The sequence below is a fragment of the Cetorhinus maximus genome, chromosome 14, assembly GCF_964194155.1.
Source record: "Cetorhinus maximus chromosome 14, sCetMax3.hap1.1, whole genome shotgun sequence".
NCBI lineage: Eukaryota > Metazoa > Chordata > Chondrichthyes > Lamniformes > Cetorhinidae > Cetorhinus > Cetorhinus maximus.
The window spans coordinates 68400360-68422288 of NC_135892.1; the positions used below are offsets into that span (position 1 = coordinate 68400360).

Below are 21929 nucleotides of genomic sequence, written 5' to 3' on the forward strand. Positions count from 1 at the left end.
TCCCATCACTACCTGTTGAAGACCCAGTCTAGCAGCTATGTCCTTTATGACTTGGCCAGCTCAGTTTGTTGTAGTGCTACCGAGCTGCTCTTGGTCATGGACAATGAAGTGCCCCACCCAGAGTACATTCTGTGCCCTTGCCACCCATAATGATTCCCCCAAATGGTGTTCAACATGGAGGAGTACTGATTCATCAGCTGAGGGTGGGGCTGGGGAGGGGGGAATGGCGGTGACGGCAGCAGGGTGGCGTTCATGGTTACCAGCAGGACGTTTCCTTGCCCATGTTTAACTTGATGTCATGAGACGTCAAGGGGTCTGGAGTCGATGTTGTGGACTCCCAGGGCAATTTCCTTCCAACTGTATACCACTGTGCCGCCACTTCTGCTGGGTCTGTCCTGCCGGTGGGACAGGACATACTCGGGGTTTGTGATGGTGGGGTTTGGTACATTATTTGTAAGGTATGATTCCGTAAGTTTGATTATGTCAGGCTGTTGCTTGACTAATCTGTGAAACAGCTCTCCAAATTTTGGCACAAGCCCCCAGATGTTAGTAGGGAGGAATTTGCAGGGTCGGCAGGGCTGATTACCATTGTCGTTTCCGGTGTCTAGGTCAATGCTGGGTTGTCCATCCAGTTTCATTCCTTATTGACTTTCTAGCGGTTTGATACAACTGAGTGGCCTTCTAGGCCATTTCAGAGGACATTTAAGAGTCAACTACATGACTGTGGATCTGGAGTCACATGTAGGCCAGACCAGGTAAGGACAGCAGATTCCCTTTCTTAAAGGACATTAGGTTATTAACCCTAGTCAGAAATGTGCTCAGAGCTTCTCCAGCTCCACTGCCATAACTTCTTGGGAAATGTGGTGGCAACCCAGAATAGGGCTTCCGCTGCACTTCCGGCGAAATTACAACAATGGAGTCTGAACATTTCCGAGGAAATTCCAGGCCTGCAATTTAACAGTCTGTTAAGTATGAATTTTACCCTGATTGACCAATATTTTCAACGTGAATAGTTTGATGAGAATGTGTTGAGAATGATGTGTTTCTGCCCATGTGCGGTCTGGATATTTCACAGACAGCTCATGGTATAGTAAACAATGTAATAGACTCCGTATCACAACTGGCACTCCAGCTGATGTGGAGAAAGGTGTGGCAAGCTGGGTTAGCACCTTAGCTACCATGCCTGTTGATTGTTTAGTCTTTAATTAGAGCTGAGCAACAGTGTTTCTGGATTACATCCTGTAGGCATACATACAGCTGTTGTTGATGTGAGTATGATTATCCATTGCAGCATTTTTTGTTCTTTACAGGCTGGACTTCTAGCTCTTGTGGCAGTAGCAGAGCATTCTGGAGAATTTGAAAGGCTTATCGAGCTTTCAGACAAGTATGTATCCCATACCTTTTGCACATTTATTTGTAAAATATCTAAGCCATAAAGCATCCTGATAATTCAGTGGTAAATGTGATGTGAGTTTGCATGGAAGGGGTAAGGACGATGGGTGGAGGGCATGGTTTGGCATGGGGGTGTGAGGGGCCATGGGGGCTGGGTGGGGGGCAATGAGGTGGCACAGGTTGGCAGGAATGGGACATGGGTAATGTGTGGGGGGTGTGAGGTGGTGTGGGCTGGAGGGATGTTTTTTGTTTAAATCATTTTAAAAATAACTTTAAAAAAGTGCCGCAGCACTTCAGCAGGCCCTCTGCACAGCTCACCTCTGCACCCAGCAGCCCCATCTCTCGTCCTGGGTAGCGGCAGGCCCAACTTCTAATCTATCCCAGAATGAAAATTGATTGCAGGCAGCTATTTTTAAAGGTCAGGTTTGCAGAGCTGGGAATTCTCCCGTCTCTGTGCACCTGACCTGGGAGGGAAAATCTGGGCCCAAAATAACATGGCGTGCAACCATTTGGGGATCAGTTGGATAGTGCTCAGCCCATACTTGAAGGAAATCACTTGAGCTAATTATTCATGGTGAATATATATCTTAACCATACATGAACCATTATTGAAAACTACATCTTCAGTGTTGAAATTGCCATGTAGCTGCATGCCAAACCCATCTGATTTTGGCCTCTTGTGCAATGTTCCTTCCTTTGCCCCACCTTTGGCTGTGCTTTCAACTGCTTGAACTTCACTCTCTAACCTCTCCACCTTCCTCTTCCCCTTTATGACCCTCTTTAAAATCCACCTTTTTTATCAAGCTTTCTCTCCATCTATTATCTTCTTTGGTTCAGCATCCTTTCTTTTTAGAAGCATCCTTTATATGGTTCAGCATCCTTATTTTAGAATTACATGTCTGGGACGCTTTTGTACTGTAAAGATTCAATATAAATACTAGTTGTTCTTAAAATACTTCGTTTCTTAGTTGTGAAATGTTTGAATGGAATCTTGCAAATTAAGAATTCAAAATTCAAATAAACTGCAAGTCTATCGGCATAATTTAAATTCCTTTGCATTTCAAACGGACTTATGAAAACAGGTCAAGGCCATATCATGCGGTTTAATAATAAGTAACATAAGAGTACCACAAGAGCAAAATGACCTACTTGATAGAAGGACTGTTACACTCTTTCATTTGACTATTCAAGTGTAATGTGTCTTCTTTTTGAGCTACATCTTGGCGAGCTCAATCCATTTGAAACAAAGACAGATATTTAGAACAAGCTAGCAAAATCTTGAATCAAATTTTATGAGAAAATGATTTAAACTAATAGAATGTGGCAGCTATTTCAAAAGTAATACCTTTTAACAAATTTTCTACTTTCTTTCGCTTTTCTTCTTCTTAAAGGTGTTGGCACTTTCAGGCACTATTCTTTCGGGCACTCTTCCTTTGGCTTTGGCAGCTCCTGCAATCAGATTCACCTAAAGGATGCATGTTCAAAGTAAACTAGCCGTAACAGCAGTGAACTGCAAAAAAAAACCTGCCAAAGCAAGTGTTTTGCCACTGGTACACTGAAATAAAATAGCACAGATTAACCCTTTTGAATACTGAATGTCTTTTGGAACTTGCATGTTTGTTAACTGCCAAAAATGAATTTGGTAGCCCCTTTGACCCCATGGCCATTTTTCATATGTGAGCCTTGACACTTACTATTCGAAGGCTGTTGAATCATTGGCACACCACAGCAGGGTTTCATTCTCCTCATTGTAGAAATGAAAATTGAGCAGTTTCTATAATGGTTGGCCGATCGCAATACCCCTGGACCTTAAGTTGAAAATCTACCCTGAATTCTGCACATTTGCACCTTCTGGAAGTAGTTACTGATTAAAAATTAAGAGGACAAGCCATTGCTAGTTTTTACCCCTTTCCTAGAAAGGAGAGCATTAGCATTGACTTTTGCTTCTGAGGGCAATTGTAGTGCCTCCACCGTTGGTCTGGCTGAAATGGTCTGAAAACACAAACCATGGGCTGATTATGCACTGGAAGTGGGGTATGCTCTCGTCAGTGTGAAAGTTGGTGGTGAGCCTGCCTGCGCTTGGCTGGCTCGCCTGCAGCGATTTAATGGCTGTCAGGTCTTGAATTGGCTCAAGGCAGGCATTCTTCCCTCATCAGAGAGGATGCCCTGTCTCAGAGAACTGCTGGCCAATCAAATGGCTGGTAACTCTCTTGTCCCACCAGCATCACCAGGAGTGGTGGCTACCTCTGGAACTACAGTGAGTCCCCGAAGATGTGCAGCATGGAGCCCAGACAAATAAGTCCAGGGTCTTGCTGGGGACAGGCTGGGGGCTCTGGCCAAGGGGGTTGGGGGAGCAGGATCGACATGGGGAGGTTTGCAGGGGAAATGTGATGGAGGGGCGGGGTGAAATATGTTGAGGGAGGAGGGCCTCTGATGGGCACAGGGTGTCCAATGACAAGGCACCCCACCCCGGCTCAGCCCAATCACAAAACTCTCAGGTTTTGCTGGGTGGCTGGGACTCTTGGCACTGGCTTCCCCTGCCGTAGGTAAAACCTTAGTGGCACTAGGAAGAGGCTCATAAGTGATCATTAATTGTCCGGTCAAGGGCATCAGTTGACCCAAGGGCAAGGGGGCCACCTGAAGCTTCCTCCGTCATGAGTAAAATACCCGTGGGGTGGGGGTGGGTGGATATGTGGTGACCATGATGCCCAGTCCCAATCCCCACCAACCCACCTCCCGGGAAGGGTGAAATTCTACCTGGGATCGTCATGTTCTGTTTAGCTCATTATCAGACCAGGTGGTACATTTACTAAAGAGTCATTAAGGTACTCAGTGTTCTTCATGCAGTTTAGATGGGAATGTTGATGGCAGAATTTTTTTTTCAGTGAAATAAATAATGGCACATATAGTATAGGTTTGTCTACAATTTAATGCTGTGGTTTTCCAGTACCAACTGGTACAGATATTCATCATTTTCTGCCTCTAAAATTATGAATAATAGGTTGCCCTCACATTTCCTCTCCATTCTCTATTTCTACCTTCTTATGTTATCACAAATAACACATTTGTATACAAGATAGCCATCTCATTGTCTCACCTAGTATCACAAATACTTTAAAATGTTCTTTTATGGTTATATGGTCTCATAGTTCCTCCCTACCCAACAATCCCACAAGGCACCTATCTAATTGTCTCCCCTAATATCACAATTAGTGTTAATAATTACTTTACTGTTTTTCAATCATATAGCTCCTCCCCATTGGGTGTTGTCGCCAATTGCATATTTTTTGTACAGGTTGCCTATTTAATTGTTTCCCCTAATACCATAAACATTTTTAATCACTCTTCTATTGTTGTTTGTTAAATTTCTGAGATAAACATAGATTCAAGTTCCTTGGTTTTGATGATGCTCCTTTCTAACTTGTGTGGAGAGAACAGCCCATATGTCATGTCAGAACTTGAGTGATGCTATGGGATGCCATTTGTTCAGAAATACCAAACATATTTCATCACTGTTAACAAATCTAGTCACCGAATCTATTCTAATTGTGTACTCAGCCCCGCCCAAGGGAAAAAAAATTGCTCCTTTGATTTCGGACAAGAAGAAAATTTATTGAAGTTGCTAGTCTGGCAGAAGGTTTTGGTTGTATTCTGGCCTATTATCCTGGTTGATATAATCTGTGTATCATGATTATATTTTACAAATTGCGTGACTCTAATTTGAACAGAAACAGAAAGCTATACCATTGAATGAGTGAAAGCATTGTGTGATATGCATTGAGCTATATATCAAAGGAAGCTCACAGATTTGATTTCTGGTCTGGGATAAATCATTGATTTAAACCAGGATGACGGTGGGAGTTGTCAGGAAAATATAATAATTTGCATAATGTTATTGGAATTTATTGGAGGGTAAGAATAGTGGGGTCTGTGTGTGGGACTTAGTTGAATTAAAGGCAGCTGGTCTGAAGACCTTGATGTATCAGAAGATAAGCTAGGTTTGAAATGTTAAATAGGTAAACATGGCTGAAGTTTTAGAATGCGAGATATAAAGGGAAAATTTGCATTTTTAGATAAACCAGAGTAATTTGAATTTCAAAAGAGTTGGTGAAATGTTACACTGAGCCAGAAGAAGCCAAACAGTGTGTTTATTTTTCCCAAAGCTTACTGATAAAATTGGTACTATGAAAGATTTTTATTATTAGAAAAGTAGAGTTGAAAACACATATTGGGACAATGGGATTTACATTAAAATGGGAGAAACCTGTATAAAGGAGATGAGGTCATGTGTAAGAGAAAACATTCTAAGATCTAACAAATGTGAAAAGCCTCCAGCCTCTAAGCCTCAAGTTGCTGTCTACATGAACTGAAGTGAAGAAAACTCACTTTGAATTTGACTGTTCAGGGTATCGTGTTGCTTTGCCTGGGCCTTTTAAAATCTGTGTTTTACTGTTGCCTTAATGGAGGTGTAACTGGGAGTTAGATTAACTAGGGGAGCTAGGAGTTATCATATTAGTAACTTTTAAACCTATTTATGTGCTTAAGATCATTTTTTTAATCAATAAAGGTTTCATTTTGTTTCGTAAAAAACCTATAAGACTCCGTGGTCTTATTACTACTGAATTCAAGGCATGCACCTCGAAATAAATATAAATTGTAAAATAGTTGTGTTAGTTGTTTCAAGTTTCCCTGTGGAATTTGAACAGCTCAGCATTTACCATCCGCTGTGCCATAACAGAGTCCTACTTCTGACTTTAGCCCTGGGAAGAAAGGAAAGGTCTGATTCCTGCTGGAAGAGTATTCATATGTAAATGTTGGGAGAAGACAGGATCAAGCTTAGTGTTGTTGGCCCACTTCCAACACTCACTAATTAGTGTTTCATATGAATGATTTTAACAAGCTGCTGGTGCTCGTGGAACCATATCTAGTCTGAACCACTGACTTTTAAAGAAGGAAAACAGTAATCTTCAAGCAGACTCAAGGTCTTGAACTTACTTGTGTTCAAGAAAATCATTTAATCATTTTTTCCATGGTTTAACATTTCTGACATTTTTACACTACTTATTTGAAGGATCTTCAGCTGTCATTTTGTTGGATAGAATTTTCTTTTGATAAAATGAGTGATAGAGCAGTTGAAGCACATTTTATTATTTCTGATAGTTATTTCCTGCATCATTCATATATCTGTGGTATTGATTTTTTTTGTTGGTTGCTAACATCAGTGATTATTGTTTTGGACAGCTTGTTCTCATAAATTCCTCCCTGTCCTGTTCCATCTTATTTCACCCTGTTAATTGGCTGCCTTTTGCACATTTTGTAAAATTGCATGTAGATTCACACCACTCTGTTATGAAGATGCTACTTTCTCACCAGTGCAGAGAAAACCACCCATATATTCCTGTCAGAACTTGCAAAGTATTGAATAGCGTCTGGAAATATGTAACCTTGCACTGACTTGACAGTATCAACATTGCAATCAGATACAGTCATAGAATCTGTTAAAATTACATTGTAAGCAAGTGAAGAAGGGAAACTGCAGAATAGATAAAGCATTTATACTGCTTCAAGTATAAACACCAAGATCAAAGTAGATCTGATCAGGTGGACATATCATTAACCAGTCTTACATTTTAGCTGGATGCCCTGTGATCTGTTGACTTTTATTATTTGATGGATTTTAAATTTTATGGCATCCAAGGCATACAAAATAGGTGACCTCAATCATATGGCTTGCACTAATGTGAGACTCCAGACTTATGCATTGACATATTTAGATTTGCTATTGCATGGAGTAGTTGAGGCAATAAACATAGATGCATTGAAGGGGACACTAGGTAAATGCATGAGGGAAGAAAATGTTGAGAGGGTAAGGTGAAGTAAGGTGCGAAAAGACTCATGGGGTATAAACAGCAGCATAGACCTTTTGGGCTGAACAGTCTGTTTCTGTGCTGTTAATTCTAAGTAACATTTCAATTGTATGAAGGATTTGCTGATGCAATTAACTTGTAAGTACTAGTGAACAACAACACTCTGAGGTATTGTGTAACTGGTTCTTGAGTAGCCTGACACAACTGTTGAAAAAAAGATGGTGTCTAAACAGCCTAAACAATGACAGGGAAAAAAACAAAAAACTACTGCGGATGCTGGAAATCCAAAACAAAAACAGAATTACCTGGAAAAACTCAGCAAATCTGGCAGCATCGGCGGAGAAGAAAAGAGTCGACGTTTCGAGTCCTCATGACCCTTCAGCAGAAGGTCATGAGGACTTGAAACGTCGACTCTTTTCTTCTCCGCCGATGCTGCCAGACTTGCTGAGTTTTTCCAGGTAATTCTATTTTTGTTAAACAATAACAGGCTCTGTTAAAGTGAATTAAATGCAGGTTAAGTCATTGTGAAGATTTCATGACTGAAAACACTAGGGCCGCAACTGCCGAGCTTCAGGGTTTTGTAAGGGGTGTTCCCCAAAGATGCGCTGGAGAAATCCCCTTCGGAAGTGCACAAGTAAGGTTTGCCCAGCAATTGCATAAGTGCAAACTTCCCCTGGGCAATTGCCCTGCACTGAGAACCATCCAAAAATGTGATTTAAATCATTAACTTCACATGGTTCTGACTGGGTCACGCCAATAGTTACTCAGAAAAAGCTAGAAGACTTAAAACCTCTTCTAACTTCTGGGTAACTATTGCACAGACCCACACCGACCCCCTCACAAGACTCCCCCCATCCCCGAACCTCCAGGGGACTTGCCCTAGTCCCAGTGCCCCCCCATGGTACTCTTCCAAACCCCCAATCCCCCAGGGGACTCCCCCACCCCGCCACAGGAGCCTCCCTCCACCCCCACATGCCAACATCATCCCCCATGGGACACCCCTCACCCCCAAGGCACCACACCTGAGACAGGAACTCCCCAACCCACGGGATTGCTCCACCCAAACACCCCCCGAGTCCTGACCTGACCCACCCCCTGAGGCCTGACGCCCCATGACACCCTCCCCCCCGGGCCCCACCCCCACCTCCCATGAGGCCCAGCCCCCTTCATCCCAAGTCTTGGCACAATTCCTCGAGGGCTCCACCTCCCATCGGATCCCTAAGGCTTGACACTACACCCACCCCCAAGTCCGAACATCCCCAAAGCATGCCATCCCTCCACCGAGTCCCAACACCCCCCCAAGGTCAATCCCACCTTGCCACCCCCGATACTCCCACCCCCGAGGCCCGAACTCCCCACATCCCTGAAGCCTCCCCCCTGAGACCTACAACCCCCTGAGGCCCAAGCCCTCCATCCCATCACCCCTTCGTTAGGCCACAACCACACACCCCCCCCTCCACCCAACCCCCTCCACCCCTTGAGACCCGACTCCTCCACCCCTCCCCTGAGGCCTGACGCCCCTCCCCCCTGAGACCCGGCCCCCCCCACCATCTCCCTGAGGCCCAAACCCCAACCCACCCCCGAGGCCCTCACCCCCACCACTAAGGTCTTCACCCCCCTCAACTACCCCACCCCTGCAAATCCTACCCACTTACCTTATACCCATATTTTCTCCCTGGCTTGTCAAAGATCTTTAAACTGCACTGGACCTTTAACTTACCTGCCTTATGTCAGCTCGTGCCATAAAAAGGCTGTGGCTTCCTTCCCTTCGACAGCTGCACTCAATGCTAGGCCCTGGGGATGCGCTGCACTGCCCAGATCTCACCCAGCCTGAGTTGGAAGGTTGGGCAAGACAGGATTTCATGTAAGAAACTGGGAGCAGAGCAACAATCCAATGCTGATTGCCACTCCGAGGAAGTTCAGGCCCTATGATACCCTTTCTGTTTACCTTCTATGGTTTCTTTATGTAGCTTATACTTATTGATAATATAACTTTAAACTCATATTTTCAGGTATTCTGGGTTTGTGCTCCCATGTCTTGGTGTTCATCCAGTGCAAGGAAATCCACCACATGAACAACGTGCTGCCACTCTTCAGGTAATCTCAAGGCAAAACACATTTTTCAAGATTTTTTGCCTAATTGACATTGATGGAATTTCTGATAAGCTGATATGAAGATGCTTTTTTATCAGTAAGCTAGTGCACAGGGGTTAACTCATATGAAACATATTATTTGGGAGTTTGGATAGATTCTTTAGCCAGGGCAGGTCAGAGGCAGTAGCCAAATACTCAAGGTTCTACACAAATTAATTTTAAAATAAGAGTATAAAATAAGAGTGCCTGTTAGCAGATGTGACTACCAATCAACCTCGCTTGTCCAGAAAGTAAACAATTATAATTATAACAATTATAATGGCTTTAGGTTGTGAATTGTTTGTTGACAATGTTAAAAATGCTGCTTTTAAATTTTAGAAATATTTTTTTCTTTCGATCTGTTTTTTCCCTCTCTTAATCTAACCTTTCTCTTCCCCTCTCCATTTCTTTCTGTGTCTGTTTGACAATGAATTCAGCCACTTTAATTCAGCCTCCCCCTCAATCCTTTCTCTGTTTATTGCTCAATCTTTTTATCTCATTGGTTAAGGAGATACCCTTTTTGTTCTGTTGTTTACTAAGATCCCAGATGACCTGTTGCCCATGCTGTGCTCAAACTGCCAGCAAGTTTGTGGGCAAAAATGTTAAACCCTAGAACTAATGGGGCACACCATGAGATGTTCCATTTCTGCAAAATCTGAAAAGACGTTCTCTTTATTAAAAATCATTTTCTCTTTTCCAGGATTTGCAGGCTGCACTTCCATTGATAGAAAAATATAAAGAATATTTACTGGCAATTGGAGAGGTAATTTCAATTCAGCATTTCAGGTTTTCTATTCTATTCTTGGGATATAAATCTTGATTACAAGGAAATCAGTATCAGCTAGAAATAAGTTGTCTGATCAAAATGAAGTTTATTGTTGTGATTATTATACATTGTTGCTGCATCAATGGTGTGGTGCACTACTGCTCCCAAAAAGCAAAACACATGGAGGATACATGAGTGCGTTATGTAGGCCAGACTCACTGGTGGTTTACTTTTGCATAAGAACAACATGCATTTATACGCTTTCACAGCCATATTTCCTTTCTCAGTGACACCCGCTTTCACAGCCATATTTCCTTTCTCAGTGACACCCACTTTCACAGCCATATTTCCTTTCTCAGTGACCAGCTTATATTTCACCCCTCTCCTAACTATACTCAGTTCTGTTGAAGGGTCGTGAGGACTCGAAATGTCGACTCTTTTCTTCTCCACCGATGCTGCCAGACCTGCTGAGTTTTTCCAGGTAATTCTGATTTTGTTTTGCATTTATAAAACATCTGTAATTTACATGTGATATAATTTAATCACGTAATCTCATTGTGTAACTTTTATATCCCTGTAATTCTAGAGCTTGAGATGAATGAGTTTTTTTTAAAAATTGAGCTTTTTTCACAAGATAACATTTTGGCATATACTAAATGAGTACAGTAATTTGAGACATGACATGTAATATGTGCAATATGCTGGGGAAGAAAAAGTTGACTTTGGATATTTGAATACCATTGTGATTTTCTTTGTATTATTTTAGGGTTTTTGTAGACTAATTGATAGCGATTGATGGTTATATTAGTCAATAACTCCATTAGCATTGCATCATGCAAATACCGGGATGGTAGAAGGCAAACATGTTCCTGTGAAAGCAGTACAATGGCAAACCCAGTGGGTATTCCACTGTTACTGATCATGATGAATGAGCCCAGATTCTATACTTCATGGATCAATAGTGTTGGTACATTTTTTATGGCTACCCACTCCTTTACTTCTTGAAGACCAATACAGCAATTCCCAAACACAGCTGGGTTACTCGTTGTATGGAGTGGCTTCTTATTCTTAATGATTTCAAACTTCTCTGAGTTCATTGTCCTCTTATCCTTCTTATGATCTCGGTGGAGACCATTAACCTTTAAAAAGAAATTCAAACTCCCAGTTATTAACTGAAAGAATTACACCACAAGATTTCACAAAGAGGGTTTTAAACAGAAACTTTTAATTACAAGACTTAAACAAAGCATGTACTACTAACAACATTATGTTTCATAAACACTTATACTTTAAACCCAGAAATCTTAACAACACACTCCTCGTTTTGCTTTTATTTCCGCCCAAGAGTTCCCCTATATTCTACAGGATCTTGAGGGTTCCTTCACTTATCCTGGGACCAAACCAAGGTGTTCCACAGTGCTCATGAATTCACTTTGATTCTCCTTAGTGTTCCTGTTATTGTCTGAAGTATGAAATTTCTTAGGGTCCTTTCACTTGCATCAGGCTAGGTGACCCTCCAACTCTCCTTCATCACTTCACGACTGTGGACTCGCCATCCCAAGCATGAGTCTCACTGCATTCTTGCTTAGTGACTCCAAATCAAAAAACACCCTTGGTTTCTGATAGCCCTCTGCTACTGGTCTACAGCTCCTGGCAGATGCTCTCTCTGCTTGTCTAAAGCTGCTCCCAGACTGACCCAGACTTCAACTAACTGTTTCTGTGAGAAATCTTAGAGATTAAACACAAAACCAAAATAGCTTCCTGCATTCTATCCCCATGGTGACGTAGCCCACACGGGATGTCCCAGATAGAAATTTAAACTAATTATCCCCAATTCTCAACCCTTCCCTTTGTTTGGGGAAGCCATATAAATAATTTACACCACTTAATGAGACAACTGTAGCCATCCCGTCTCCACCAGGGAAATCAGAGAGGGTCACCCATTGATTAGTGTTTTCCCACTTCCAACTCTAACCTTATTAAATAAACATAGGCCATCCTTTAAATTGCAATTAATCCAGGTCTGTTTAACTAACTTCTCGAACCGGGAGTTTTCATTTCACAGAATCACAGAATTGTTACGGTGCATAAGGAGGCCATTTGGCCCATTGTGTCTGTATCGGCTCTCCGAATGAGCAACTCACTTAGTGTCATTGCCCTGCCTTCTCCCCGTAACCCTGCACATTCTTCCTTTTCATATAACAGTATAATTCCCTTTTGGATGCTTCAATTGAACCTGCCTCCACCACATTCTCGCAGTGCGTTCCAAATCCTAACCACTCACTGTGTAAAAAAGTTTCTCCTCATTTGCTTACTTTACTAATTACTTTAAATCTGTGCCCTCTCTTTCTTGACCTTTCATGAGTAAGAACAGTTTCTCCCTATCTACTCTGTCTAGACCCTTCATGATTTTGAATATGTCTATCAAATCTCCTCTCAACCTTCCTTTCTCTTAGGAAAACAGTCCTAACTTCTCCAATCTATGTTCATAACTGAAGTTCCTCATCCCTGGAACTATTCTTGTGAATCTTTTCTGCACCCCCTCTAATGCCTTCATATCCTCTCTAAAGTGCACTGTACAGAACTGGTTGTGATACTCCAGCTGAGGCTGAACTAGTGACTTACACAAATTCAATATAACCTCCTTGCTCTTGCACTCTATGCCCCTATTAATAAAGCCCAGGTCACTGTATGCTTTATTAATTGCTCTCTCAGCCTGTCCTGCCCCCTTCAATGGGGAGAATTTTCTGTTGGACTTGCAGGGGTGGGCCCCGTACGCCGACGCGTGGTGACATTGGGTGTGCATCTCGACGTCACCACGCATCATTCGATCCTCTATTCAGCAGGTGCGCACCAGAGTTGGCTGTGCACCCGCTGAAATATCAAAGGCCTGTTAAGGCCATTAATAAATCAATTAAAGATAATGACAGGGCTGCCCGTCCAACCTTAAGGTTTGCTGCATGCGTGGAAGAGCGCAGGCCCTGACTCTCTCTCCTCCCCCTCCCTGCCTGCAGAGGTAGCGCTGAGCGCTTCCGGGCACACGTCACGCTGGGTGGGTGTTAATTGGCCTGCCCATGTAAAATGGCGGCACGTAGCCAATCGCGGGCGGCGATCGGCTCCGCGCCCGCTCCCAACCGGCCCGCCCAACGGGAGAAAATTATCCTCAATGATTTGAGCACATATACTCCCAGATCCCTCTGTTCCTGCACCCTTTTAGAGTTGTACCCTTTATTTTATATTGTCTTTCCATGTTGTTCCTACCAAAATGAATCCCTTCACATTTCTCAGCATTGAACTTCATCTGCCATTGGTCCACCCGTTCCACTAACTTGTCCATGTCCCTTTGAAGTTCTACACTATCCTCCTCACAGTTCACAATGCTTCCAAGTTTTGTATCATCTGCAAACTTTGAAATTGTAGCCTGTACATCAAGGTCTAGGTCATTAATATATATCAGGAAAAGAAAGGGCCCTAATGTTGGCCCTGGGGAACTCCACTACAAACATTCCTCCAGCATGAAAAGCATCCATTAACCACTCTTTGTTTCCTGTCACTAGCCAATTCCATTTTCATGTTACTACTATCCCTTTTATTCCATGAGCTCTAACTTTGCTCACAAGTCAGTTGTGCAGCACTGTATCAAACGCCTTTTGGAAGTTCATGTACACCACATCAACCGCATTGCCCTAATCAAGCTTCTCTGTTATCTCTTCAAAAAACTCCAACAAGTTAGTTAAACATGATTTTCCCTTAAGAAATCCATGTTTTTTTTCCTTAATTAACCTGCATTTGTCCATGTGACTATTCATTTTGTCCCGAATTATTGTTTTTAGAAGTTTCCCCACCACTGAAGTTAAACTGACTAGCCTGTAGTTGCTGGGGTTATCTTTACATACTTTTTTGAACAAGGGTATAATGTTTGCAATTCTCCAGTCCTCTGGGACAACCCCCGAGTCTAAAGGAGACTGAAAAATTATGGCCAGTGTCTGTGCAATTTCCACTGTCATTTCCCTCTGTCTCGTTGGATGCATCTCATCTGGTCCCCGTGTCTTATCAACTTTGTGTACAGGAAACCTATCCAATACCTCCTCCTTTTCAATTTTAACCCCATTCAGTGTCTGAATTACCTCATCTTTTACCATGCCCTGGGTAGCATCTTCTTCCTTCATAAAGACAGATGCAAAGTATTCATTTGCCCCCATGTGTAAATCCCTGTTTTGGTCCCTAATTGGGCCTACACCTCCTTTTACCACTATTTTACTATTTATATGCCTATAGAAGACTTTGAGATTCCCTTTTATGCCAGCTGCCAGTATCTTTTCATACTCCCTCTTTGCTTCTCTTATTTGCTTCTTCACCTCTCCTCTGAACCTTTTAAATTCACTTTGGTTTTCAATTGTATTTTCTAACTGACACCTGTCAGAAGCACACTTTTTCTTCTTTATCTTAATTTATCATCCAGGGAGCTCTGGTTTTGTTTGCCCTATCTTTCCCTTCCAAGAGACTATACCTTGATTGTGCCCGAATCATCTCTTCTTTGAAGGTTTATTAGGTACCATTTTTCCTATCAACCTTTAACTTTATTTGGTCCAGATCCATTCTTACCCCATTGAAGTTGACTTTTCCCCAGTTATATTTTCTTACTCTGGACTGTTCTTTGTCCTTTTCCATAGTCAGCCTAAAACGTATGATACAATGATCAATGTCCCTAAATGTTCTCCTACTGACACTTGATCCACTTGGCCCACCTCATTCCCAAGAACCAGGTTTGCAGGTCTCCTTCCTCGTTGGTCTGGAAACATACTGCTGAAGAAAATTTTCATGAACATACTCAAGGAACTCTTGCTCCCCTCTGCCTTATGTGCTCCAGCCAGACCTGGCAGTGATTGGCCATATCTGTTCAAGTGTCTACCCTTTGGACTTAAGGGAGCGGAGATGAAAGCCTTACCAGGGGGTTGGCTAGAGTGAGAGAGGGTATTGGTTTCAAAGGAGACTGTGGCATCAAAGGTTGAGTTTAGGGTGTGGTTGAGCAGAACAATAGCTGCAGAAATATTGTGTTTAATGAAGGCCAAAGGCTCGAGACATTTGTGATTTTGAAAATGCAGTTGTAAGCGATTTGGGAAAGAGATTTTTTCCAGGGGTATATACAGAAGGAGGTAGGGTTTGGAGGGGAATGTGTATAGAGAGTGATACAAGGAAGTGTTCAGAGATGACTATATCTGTTTCTGATATAAGGGAATACCGAGGCCACGTGAGATAACAGGGAGAAGGGGATGGCCCTGAAATAGGATTCGGGAGTTTACATGAAGGATAAGATTAAGGGACAATGTTATTCATATGTTTCAGGAATATAACTTTTAGTTTGGAGATTGAAATTTTTAACGTCACTGTGCAGCTGCAGAGCACCCTGAGGTGGGAGGGTGAACAGCTAGCAGTTGTAGTCCACATCGGTATCAATGACACAGGTAGAAAGAGGGATGTGGTCCTGCAGTCTGAATTTAGGGAGTTAGGTCTGGCTGGAGAACATAAAGCAGCATGGTCTCCTGCTCTTGTCTGCCAAAACTGCTCACTATCTTAGGATCATCCTGAAAGGTAAAGGGAACACCTGACTTCTTTTCTGTACAGAAAACCATGTTCTTAAACCTCTCTCACCCGTCTCCTTTACCCTCGCCTCCAAAAACATGTCTGAGGAGTTCATGGACTTCATTGTCACTAAGATTGAGACCATCCGATCAACTGTCTCAGCCAGTACCCACTCTTCCTCTCGCCCGCCAGGTCAAAGTTCCCCTAAAGTTTTCCCTGGCTCCAGTCCTGAACTCTCATTTTTCTCTGGTTTCTCTCCTATCTTCCCTCATGTCCTCTCCGAGCTCAACTTGTCCACGACACCAACCTCCTGCTCCCTTGAGCCTGTTCCCATTAAATTGTTGGTCACACAACTTCGCTTCCTGGCTCCTATGTTAACTGAAATTGTTAATGTTTCGCTCTCCTCAAGTTTGACCCTCCCCTTCAAATCCACCATCATTACTCCTCCCAAATTTACAAATTAATCTTTAAAATTACCACCTCATCTCCAACCTCCCTTTCCTCTCCAAAGTCCTTGGACATGTTGCCATCTCAAATCTGTGCTTGGCTTTCTAGAAACTCTTAAGTTTGAACCCTCCAATAAGATTTCCACCCTGCCACATTATTGAAACAGCTCTTATCAAACTGACAAATTACATCCTGCATGACTGTGACAAAGGTACACTCATCATCCCTGACTTGTCTGCAGCCTTTGACAAGGTTGCCGACACTATCTTTCTACAATGCCTGTCCACCGTCATCCAGGTAGATGGGACTGCATTTACTGGTTCCACTCTTATCTCTCTAAATGTAGCCAGGCAATCACCTACAATGGCTTCCCTCCCTTCCCCTCCTATTTCTCATCTACATGCTGCCCCTTGCCAATATCATCTGAAACAGGCATCAGTGACCATAATTATGCTGACAACACTGTACGCCGTACCTCACCACTATCAATCTCCACTGTCTCTAAATGGTTAGACTGCATGTCCCACATCCAGTATTGGATGAGCAGAAATTTCCTCTAATTAAATATTAGGAAGACCAAAGCCATTAAAAATTGAATGAGAATTTAGCTCACTCAAAGTCCATTCACATAGAGTTAAAATTGCGCCCATTAATTTTGGACCCTGTCATAATTTTCATTCCCAAGCCACCAACTCCATCCCTCACCTTTCGACTGCCTGAGACTGAACCAAACTGTTCACAACCTTGGTGTTATGTATGACCCTAAGATGAGCTTCTGACCTCATATCTGCAACATCACTAAAACTACCTGTGTAAAATCGCTTGATTCCATCCCTGCTTCAATCAATCTGCTGCTGAAACCCTCATTTGGGCCTTTGTTACACCTTGACTTGACAATTCCAACACACTCCTGGCCAGCCTCTATTGCTTTATCCTTCATAATCTTGAGGTCATCCAAAACTCTGTTGCCTGTGTCCTAACTTGCACCAAGTCCTGTTCACCTAACACCTCTGTGCTTGCTGACCTACATTGGCTCCAGGTTAAGCAATATCTCAATTTTAAGATTCTCATTTTGTATACAAATCCCTCCATTGAACTCATCCCTCCCTGCTTGTGTAATCTTCTCCAGCCCTACAGCCCTCTAAGATATCTGCACTCCTCTAATTCTGTCCTCTTAAGCATCCCCAATATTACTTGCTCCACCATTGGTGGGAGTGCCTTCAACTGCTGAGGCCGAAGCTCTGGAATTCCTTCCCTAAACTTCTCTGCCTCTCTACCTCACTTTTTCTCCTTTAAGAGACTCCTTAAAACCTACCTCTTTGACTAAACTTTGACTAAGGCTAATCTGTCCTAATTTCTACTTATGTGACTCACTGTAAAATTTTGCTTATAATGCTCCTCTGAAGTGCCTTGGGATATTTTATTACGGTAATGTTGCTTTATAAATATAAGTTGTTGTTGAAAATATAGTGCAATGTCAGTACTGAGCATAGAAGTCCAATTAAAGCCATTTGCTGCCAAGCCCCTCATTGCAGCAATTTCTGGCCCAATATAGTGTTGTTTTTAAAACAAAATTGATGGCTTTGAGACAAATCAGAGATAAATTTTCTGTCTTCATTAGTTAAAGTATATAAGCTCTTAAACTGTCCAATTTCAGCCTGGAGTAACACCTAAATAACAGAATCATCTGAAAATGATATTAAATTTTGAAACTAAAGATAATACACATACAAAGCCGCATCTGGCATACTGATCCTAAAATATTTTAGTACTGGACTATTTGAGCAGATAGTTTCCAAAAACCAGTTCATAGAATCATATAGCATGGCAGAAGGCCATTCAGCCTTTCATGCCTGAAAGAGCGATCCAATTAAGTCCATTCCCTGCTATTTCCCTATAGTGCAGAAAGTCTTACCTGTTCAGATATATATCTGATTCCCATTTGAAAGCTACTATTCAGTCAGCTTCCACCATCTTTTTAGTCAGTACATTTCAGATGTTCACAACTCACTACGGAAACAAAATTCTCCTGATCTCCCACTGGTTCTTTAAAAACTTATCTTAAATATGCAAACTCTGGTTATCAAGCCTCCTGGCAGAGGAAATAGTTTTCCTTAATTAATGGATGAAAATCCCTCCTAATGTTGAACCTTTTATTGAATCTCCCATTAACGTTCTCTGCTGTAAAATGGTGGCATAGTGGTAATGTCACTGGACTAGTAATCCAGAGGCCCAGGCAAATGCTCTGGGGAATAGGGTTCAAATCCCATGATGGCAGCTAGTGGATTTTAAACTCAATTAATAAATTAGATTAATTAATCAACAAAAATACCTGGAATAGTGACCATGAAATTATCATTGATTATTGTAAAAACTGGTTCACTAATGCCCAATGTGGTTCATGCTTAACTGCCCTCAAAAGGCAATTAGTGGTGGACAACAAATGTTGACATTGCCAGTAATGCCCAAACCCATGAAAGAATACATAAAAATCTCAGCTTCCCTAACCTGTCTTCCAAAAGTGAAATTTCTCATCCTTGGCATAATTCAGGTAATTCTCCTCTGCAGCTTCTCAAAGGCCTTGACATTATTTCTAAATTTGACACAGTATTTAAGCTGATGCATAATCAGTGATTTACAAAGGTTCAGCATAACTTCCTTGCTTTTGTACTCTATGGCTTCACCATGTGCAGGATTTTATCATCGGCGAGCGGGGACAGGGCCCGCTCGCCGACACGTAAAATGACGCACAATGAAGTTGGGCGGAACTCCCGACGTCACCGCGCCCCATTTAAATTTTCAGGAAGGCGGGGGTGCAGCAAAATCAGCTGTGCGCCCACCGACCTGTCAATGGCCAATTGAGGCCATTGACAGAGGCAATTAAAGTAATTAGTAGACCTGCCCGTCCAACCTTAAGGTTGGCAGGCAGGCCAGGAGCCCCGGCAGGAAGTAGAAAAAACATGAAACCTCATCCACAGGCGGGATGAGGTTTCATGTAGGGTTTTAAAAATTTTAGTAAAGTTTTTTTGGAAATTATGAATATGTCCCAACTCATGACCTTGTCACATGAGGGGACATGTAAGGGAATGTTTTCTTTTCTAATTTTAATATTTTTGAAAGTAGAGGCGATCACCCTGAGGCAGCACTTAGCCTCAGGGAGATGAGTGCGCTCTTTCGTGCGCATGCGCGAAAGAGCCCACTCTCGATTTTAGGCATTCTCCCCCAGCCACACAGGGAGCGCATAGCGCTTCCCTGCGGATGTCACGCTGGGCGGGCCAATTAAGGCCCGCCCACGTAAAATGGTGCTGTGCCTCCGATCGGGGGCGCCGATCGGAAGTGCGCCCACCCATCAACTTCCTCCCTGAAGGGGGGAAAATTCTGCCCCATGAATTCCACATGCTTTTTAAATAGCTTTCTCAACTTGTCCTTCCAACTACAAGGATTTAGATATGTGAATCCACAGATCTCTCTGGGAAGAATATTCCCCCTGTTGCGGGGGAAGTGCAGGAGCGGGTGCGGGCAGGCGTGCCTCTGATCGGCGCCCCCAATCGGGGGGGCACCGCCATTTTACATGGGCGGGCTAATTAAGGCCCGCCCAGCATGATGTCTGCCAGGAAGCGCTATGCGCTCCCTGTCCGGGCTGGGGTGGGGGGATGGCAGGGGGGTGGGTTCCTTCAGCCGGGAGTGCGCTTTCTCGCGCATGTGCACGAAAGAGTGCGCTCATCTCCCTGAGGCTAAGTACTGCCTCAAGGAGATCGGTGCCAAATTTAAAAATCGTAAAGGCACACAAACAAAATTTCCCTTACATGTCCCCTCATGTGAGTTGGGACATGTCCATTACTTAAAATTTAATAAATGTTCGATTTATAAAAACCCTCATGAAACCTCATCCCGCCCGTGGATGAGGTTTCATGCTTCTTTTGAAGCCTGCCAGGGCTCCCAGCCTGCCCACCAACCTTAAGGTTGGACGGGCAGGTCCATTAATTTTGTCAATTACTTTTTAAATGGCCTCAATAGGCCATTGACAGGTCGGTGGGCGCACAGCTGATTCGGCTGCTCCCCCGCTGACCTGAAAATTGAAATGACGCAGGGTGACATCGGGAGTTCCGCCTGACGTCATCCCGCATCATTTTACGTGTCGGCGAGTGGGCCCCGCCCCCCACTCACCAAACTAAATATCCTGGCCTCTATTTCCATACACTCTTGAAAATAGCACTATTTAGTTTATATTGCCTTTCCTCATTCTTCTGCTCAAAGTGCATTATATTGTTGTGCTGCTAAAAATAGATTAAGAACATTTAAACTTCCGTTGTCCTTTAGAATTGATTTATGTATTGAGCGTGAAATGGTTCATGGAACTTAGTAAAACAACAGAAGGCTTTGTCTTTGTTGACAAAGAAACAATAACATGAATAAATCATCTGGAAAATTGCTATTGTCATATGTAATGTTCTTTTTTAAACACCAGGTAGTTGTCTGTATTAGTATTTGGGGATCAAGGCTTAAACTCTATTAATTTTATGATAGTGATATTTTAGGCAATGTACTAATATACCCTCAGCTGTCTGAATGGTGCAGTACTACATTATTTGACGTTGTTCATCAGTGGAAGACAAGAAAAAATCTTTAGAGTCTGGCTTCTATTAAATCTATTAGAAAAAGTTTGTTTCTACGTTTATAATGCTACTCCAGGTTGTTCTCTAGCAACCACAAAAAAATGGTAAATAATCACATTCAGAAAGAAGATTTTTGAGTGTACAGTCATCCAGTGAAAAAAACTTGTGGTGCTGAGAGTTACTTACTGATTAATGGGGGCAAAAGGTTACTCTTTTAGGGACCGAAAGGGATTTTAAACAGCAGCAAAACCCATGGCTGCAGTGGAACATACAAATATATGGGGCAAAATTTTTAGCTCAGTGGGCAGGCGCGCACCTGACGCTCTCGGACGTAAAATGACGCATGTTAACGTCAGGCGAGCGTCCGGACATCAATGCGCAGTCGCGCGATATTTTGTTTGGTGGGCATGCGCCGGATTTGGCAGTTAAAAAGGTTGTTAAGGCCTTTAACAAGGTTAGTAAATTAAATTTTTCACTACACATCCAATTTTACGGTTGGCGGGCAGGCGAAAAGGCCAAATGGCCTTTGCACTTTTTAGGAAACCTTATCCATGGGCGCGATGATTTCCTAAAGCAAGTAAAAATAAAATTTAAAATTTAATTAATAACAGGTCCCTGCTCATGTGACAGAGTCACATGAGGGGACATGTTTTATTACATTATTTATTTCTTCATTTTTTTTTTGAAAATGCTTCATCTCCCTGAGGCACAGGGCTGCCTCAGGGAGATTATGAAGCACACACTCACCCACATGCACGAAGTTCGCGCTCGGCTCGCTTGCCCTCCTCCCCCGCCCGCACAGGCAGCGCTGAGCGCTGCTGCTTGCGTTTCATGCTGGGTGGGCCTTAATTGGCTCGCCAGCGTGAAATCGCCTTCCGGCCTCGATCGCGGACAGTGGTCGGCTTCCTGACCACCCCTGCCCTCCTCCGCCGAACCCGCCCGACAAGGGCAAGGTTCTCCCCATGAATTAGGAGCAGGAGTAAGCCACTTAGCTCCTCAAGCCTTCTCTGCCATTCAATAAGATCATGGCTGATCTGATTGTAACCTCAACTCCACATTCCTACCTACCCCTGATAACCTTTCACCTCCTTGCTTATCAAGAATCTATCTGGCTCTGCCTTAAAA

The 21929-nt window shown here is 42.9% G+C and overlaps 1 protein-coding gene across 4 annotated transcripts in view; it reads left to right on the top strand.

Annotated features, from left to right (window-relative positions):
- tatdn3 (TatD DNase domain containing 3) overlaps positions 1-21929 on the top strand; it is a 95979-nt gene that overhangs the window by 22963 nt on the left and 51087 nt on the right. For all 4 annotated transcript variants that reach the window (XM_078557037.1, XM_078557039.1, XM_078557040.1 and 1 more), the window contains 3 exons: positions 1311-1384; positions 9272-9356; positions 10093-10155. In XM_078557037.1, coding sequence (XP_078413163.1) covers positions 1311-1384; positions 9272-9356; positions 10093-10155 — 222 coding nt within the window. The remainder of the gene's footprint in view (positions 1-1310; positions 1385-9271; positions 9357-10092; positions 10156-21929) is intronic.